This window comes from Eucalyptus grandis, chromosome 9 (assembly GCF_016545825.1).
Source record: "Eucalyptus grandis isolate ANBG69807.140 chromosome 9, ASM1654582v1, whole genome shotgun sequence".
NCBI lineage: Eukaryota > Viridiplantae > Streptophyta > Magnoliopsida > Myrtales > Myrtaceae > Eucalyptus > Eucalyptus grandis.
The window spans coordinates 36382281-36388211 of record NC_052620.1 but is presented as its reverse complement, the minus strand read 5'-3'; the positions used below and the strand labels follow the sequence as shown (position 1 = coordinate 36388211).

At 44.8% G+C, this 5931-nt stretch overlaps 1 protein-coding gene across 1 annotated transcript; it reads right to left on the bottom strand.

Moving 5' to 3' along the window:
- Positions 1–241: 241 nt before the first annotated feature.
- On the bottom strand, positions 242–1676 carry LOC104427218 (xanthohumol 4-O-methyltransferase). Its single transcript, XM_010040340.3, is given in 3 exon segments — positions 242–538; positions 925–974; positions 977–1676. Coding segments are annotated over 3 exon segments (1047 nt in total).
- Between the last annotated feature and the right edge of the window lie 4255 nt (positions 1677–5931).

Genomic DNA, 5931 nt, shown 5'->3' with positions numbered 1-5931 from the left:
AATATTCAAACTTTTTTCGGCTTTATTAACCACACAAATACAAATAAGTTGCCCCTTCCACATGTATGGAGTGTAACCCCCTAGGTTAATATGATTGGAAGACGCTCTAATTTGGACATAGAATTTTTTTTATCTAAATCAAATGCTTAATCACTTAACCAATTCGACGAGAGGGTCTAGTAGAAAAACATAAATACATAATAAGTAGCCGACAAGTAGTCAATCTCTGAATAAACCACAATCAAGCTGGGAAGGCTTCAATGATGGACAACAAGGAAGGGGTTTGGAAGATATTGCAGCGAGGGAAGCCTCCTTCCTCCAAAAGCTTCTTCCACTCTGGTTCGGTCCTCTCTTTACCTCCGGTTTGAGTGATCATGGTCAGATCGGAAGCTATCCCCGTGTCATCGAAGAGGCCATCGCCCTCTGGTCGCAACACAACTTCCGCCAGGATCACCTTGCCATTCGTTTCTGCTACAGCTCTCCTGCAGTTCTTCAAAATCCTTACAGAATCTTCATCATTCCAATCATGCAGGATCCACTGTAAAAAGGAGGAAGATGAAAATTTTAGTTGTGAATCAATTATTACTTATTAAATCATGAATGTTCAATGCGTCGATTGTCATTTGCAGTTTGTGCATTAGAAGTTGAACAATCATATCCAAGAGTGACATTCTTCGAAGGAGATGCAGTGATAGAGATCATGAGGAATTGATGCCCGGGTTTCCCATTTATTGTTAGTATAAACTAGCCTTTTAAAATTCAGTTGAAGATTTTCAGTGCTTATGAAAATACTTATCGTTTACTAATTTTTTATTATTTAAAACTATATGACAAACATTAGCAAATGAATCGCTAAGCAGAGGAGCAAGTACTGAGTGCACTCAATTCAAGAGAGTCCATAGAATAAGCGCCAAGTATACTTACCTTCATGAAAACAGCATCAGCACTTGGAATGGCCTCAAACATGTCTCCCCGACATGACTGACCCCGCCGTGCGCTGGCGCGGCAGCAACAATGTGAGGCTGGTCGAAGTTAATCCCCTTGATGTGCGGGTACGCCCTCACTATCTCGGCTACGGCACTGCCCGTCCCGCCTCCAACGTCCACCAGAGATCCCACGCGCTCGAACCCATCCTTGTACGCATCCACGATAGCTTTCATCATGAGCTTGTTCGAGCACGCCATGGCATCACGGAACGTGCGGCTGAATTCAGGGTTCTGGGACTCCAAGTCCCACATTTCGCAGCCATAAGCCCTCTTTAACGGGAATGATCCCCCGTCCTTGATGTAGTCACTAAGGCTGTGCCACGGGGACACCATATACTGATGGCCCGCCAGCAGTACCAGTGGTGAGAGGTTGAGGTGCCCAGCCCCTTGTAAGAGCCATCTCGACGATGGGGTGAGGCCGTAGAGCGTCTCTCTGCCGTCGCAGTGGGCGGAGAAGATGTTCTTGCGGACCAGGGGCGTCATGATGCGGCCGAGGACGCAGGTTTTGACAGATGGGGAGGGGATGTGGGAGGCTATTTGAGCCAAGGTGACAGGCCCGCCGCCCAGCGAGTGGATGATGTCAGGTATCCGGAGCTCCACCGCGCAGTTCAGCGCCATTGAGTCCACGTACGCATACATGAGCTTCCATACTTGGACTTGGCCACTTAACGGTTCATCTCGCTGTGCCATTCTCTCTCGCTGTCTCTCTCTGTACGCCCGCCTATTTGGTTTGAGACAGTGTTTGAGTTAAGAAGAGAGCGTCTGTTCGTATATATAGGGCAAGGTAATCATCGGGTTCAGCCGAATGTTAATGTGTTTTCACTCTGTGCATCATCTCAATTATTTATTTATTCATTGAGTTGCAATAATGAGAAGAAACCTCCGTCCCATGTATAAAGTAAACTGCTGTTATATGTTATTATTTCCAATATGATCACAATTTTATATTTCCCAATTAATTCTGATTTATTGCCTGATTTATTATCTGCATTTATTATATGATACTTGCCCGTTAATATGTTACCATAACGATCTTGATGGAAGACATTGACAATGTAAGAAATGGAAAGATCTAGTTATCCATATTTGTAGAACCCAATTTTATATTTTCCAATTAATTTCGATTTATTGCCCGATTTATTACCCACGTTTATTATGTGATACTTGCATATTAAAATGTTACCACAATGGTCTTACATATGAAACGGAAAAATCTAGTGATTTCATATTTGTAGATCTCAATTTTATATTACCCAATTAATTCCAATTTATTGCCTGATTTATTATCCACGTTTATTATGTGATACTTGTCCGTTAATATGTTACCACAACAGTCTTGATGGAAGATGTCGATCAAGTAAGAAATGGAAAGATTTGGTTATTCCATATTTGTGGATCCCAATTTTATATTTCCAAATTAATTTTGGTTTATTGATTGATTTATTACCAGCGTTTATTACATGATACTTGCCTGTTAATATATTACCACAACGATTTTGATGGAAGACGTCGGTAATGTAAAAACAGAAAGATCTGGTGATTCCATATTTGCAAATCCCAATTTTATAATTTCCAATTAATTTAAATTTATTGCCCGAGTTGTTACCCGCTGTTGCGACCTACTCTCTGGGGGAGGGAACGGGTTTATGGGTTTTACCTAAATGACAGACCTAAGGCCCATGATTAGGCGCGGGCTCTCCCAAGCCCATACCTCGTGTGACATTAGGGTATTCTTAAAAATTTCACAATAAGGAGTCGCAACTAGCCTATTGGGGTCGGTTAGAAACCAAGTGAGGCATGAGAGTGTACCTCACTTCCTACGTAACTAGAGAATCTAGGGTCAGGGACTTGATTACACTAATTGATCAATTAGTGCCATTTCAGTATCTAATCTTGTTCATTTTAACAAAATAATTTTTTGGTAGGTAGTTTAGATCGATTTTATACCTATCCACTAACATGTAGGGTGATCATGCGGGTGCGCAATCATTAAAATAATAATGACAGCTACCAAAATCCTAATTGCGGTAAAATTAAACATGTGCAATTAAACATAATTAGATATGCAAATTAAACATACAATATAATCAAAATACAAACAAATAAAGACCTAATTACACTAAGAAGGCAATACATAACAATTCCTAACCAAACCCCATCATTTTTGGATTTTCGTTTTTTTTTTAATTTTTAATTTTTTCTTTGGGCCGGACCGGGTTGGGTCCGGTCTAACTGAACTTGGGTCTGACTCGATCGGTGCGGATCGGTTAGACCCACTTAGGTTCGGCCTGGTTGGGGGTCGGGCTGATCAGCTTGCCCAAAAGATAAGGCTCGACCAGCCTTGGTTGGGCCTTCGTGTAGTTGGATGGGGCCCACCTGATGGACCCAATTTTTACTTCCCCCACGCAAAAAATAGACCCATGTAGGCTTGCAGCCTAAATCGGCCCACAAGCCCAAAAGCCCATGAGCCCACAAGCTCACAAGCCCAAACCCAGCCTTGATTTGCCCAAAACCCTACCCGTCTCTTTGACTTGGCTCGTACCTCCTCTCTCTCCTAGCGACTCAACGACGGCGACGCGGTGGGCGGTGGTAGCGTGGATGGCGATGGCGACACGGCGGGTGGCAGCCGCGGGTAGCGAGGGGTGATGGCTTGGACAGCGTCAGGTTGAGGCAACGAGCTTGGACAACGATTGTGCGGTCCTGGGTGGTCGGTGGCACCGGCCGGGATTAGGGTTTCATGGCGACGTCGGAGGTTGAACGGCAACAGCGCTGGACTAGTGATGCGACAGTGGCGGAGAGATCGGGCTGCTGGCGCAGCAGTTGTCGTGGTTGCAGGCGTTGCAGCGGCGTCACGGCTTCGAGTTGCTGGTGGTCGCTGCGGTGTCGGCAATGGAGGGCGGTGGCTTGGACAGCGTCGGGTAGTGTCGATGACACGTCCTCTGGTTTCTCTCATTCTCTCTAGTTTTCGCTCCCTCCAGCTTTGTCTCTATTCATTCTCTCCTTGGTTGCCTCTCACCCTCCTCTCTCCGCTCTCTTCTTCTCCTCCCCTCCGCTCGCCTCCCTTGCCCTCCGTCCTCCTTGTTCGCTATGCTTGTTCTGTTTTTCTATAGGTCTTCGGGTGTAGGACAATAGGAGTGAGGAAGGATGGGCATGGGCCAAGCCAAAGGAGAAAGGAGGATGGGCTGGGTTGGCGGGCCGTGTGTGAGGGGAAGGAAAAGGTAAGAAAAAGGTGGGTTGGGGCTAGGTCGGGCAGGGCCAAGGCCGGATCCTGCCTGACCTAGTCCTTTCCACTTTTTTTTTTTTTAAAATTTAATTAATTAGTTAATTTTTTTATTTTTTTTTATATATTTGAAAACACAAATTAGGTGTCAATAGTTGCCCCTCTTTGAGCGTAGCCTCGAAGAGGTTGCGTTAAAAAACAAAAGACGCCTAATTTATTTTGATGGTAGAGAGACCCTGAGTGCGTAGACATGTATTAAGTTGACAAAAATGATTTATAACTATGGAAGTGTGTCTTGTTAATAAAAGGAAGAGAATGACTTTGGGCTACAAAAACACTCTATTTTATAGGAAGAAAGAGAGACTCCGGGCTACAGAAGCTCGCCGTATCACAGAAGAAAGAAAGACTCCGGGCTACAGAAGCTCGCTCTGTCATGGGAAGAAAGAGAGGCTTTGGGCTACATAAGCTCGTCGTGTCATGAGAAGAAGAAAAGACTCCGGGCTACAGAAGCTCGCCGTGTCATAGGAAGAGGGAAGACTTCGGGCTACAGAAGCTCCCCGTGTCATAGGAAGAAAAAACTTCAGGTTACAAAAGCTCGTCGTGTCATAGGAATAGGGAAGACTCCGGGCTACAAAAGCACGTTGTGTCATAAGAAGAAGGAGATGGACTCCGAGCTACAGAAGCACTCCGTGTCACAAGAAGAGAGAAAATCTTCGGACTACAGAAGCACTCCATGTCATAAGAGAGAGACTCAATGATACAGAAGTACTCCGTGTCATAAGAAGAGAGAAAGACTCCGGGCTATAAAAGCACTCCGTGTCATAAAAGAGAGACTCTGGGTTATAGAAGTACTCCGTGTCCTAAGAAGAGAGAAAGACTTCGGGCTACAAAAACACTTCGTGTCATAAGAAGAGAAAAAGACTTTGGGCTACAGAAGGACTTCGTATCATAAGAGAGAGAGGCTCTGGGCTACAGAAATGCTCCGTGTCATAAGAAAAGAGAAAGACTTCGGCCTACAGAAGCACTCCGTGTCATAAGAAGAGAGAAAGACTCCGGCCTACAGAAGCACTCCGTGTCATAAGAAGAGAGAAAGACTCCGGCCTACAGAAGCACTCTGTGTCATAAGAAGAGAGAAAGACTCTGGCCTATAGAAGCACTCTGTGTCATAAGAAGAAAGAAAGACTCCGGGCTACAGAAGCACGCCGTGTCATAGGGAGAAATGGAGACTCCGGTCTACAAAAGCACTCCGTGTCATAGGAAGAAGGAAGACCCCGGGCTATAGAAGCTCGCCGTGTCATAAGAGGAAAGAGAGACTTCGGGCTACAAAAGCTCGCCGTGTCATACGAAGGGAGAAAGACTCTGGGCTAGAGAAGCACTCCTTGTCATAAGAAGAGAGAAAGACTCCGGGTTGTAGAAGCACTCCGTGTCATAAGAAGAGAGAAAAACTCCGGGTTACAGAAGTACTCCGTGTCATAAGAAGAGAGAAAGACTTCGTGTTATAGAAGCACTCCATGGCATAAGAAGAAAGAGAGACTCCGGGCTATAAAATCACTCTGTGTCATAGGAAGGAGAAAAGAGATGAAGTCTCACCGTGTAACAATGAGTTTCGACTAGGTTGAAAATACATGGTTTGAGGAAAACCCATAAACCTTTATAGATGGCATGGTTTAAGGTTGACCATGAACCTTTTGAGACGGCATGGTTTAAGGCTGATTATGAACCTTT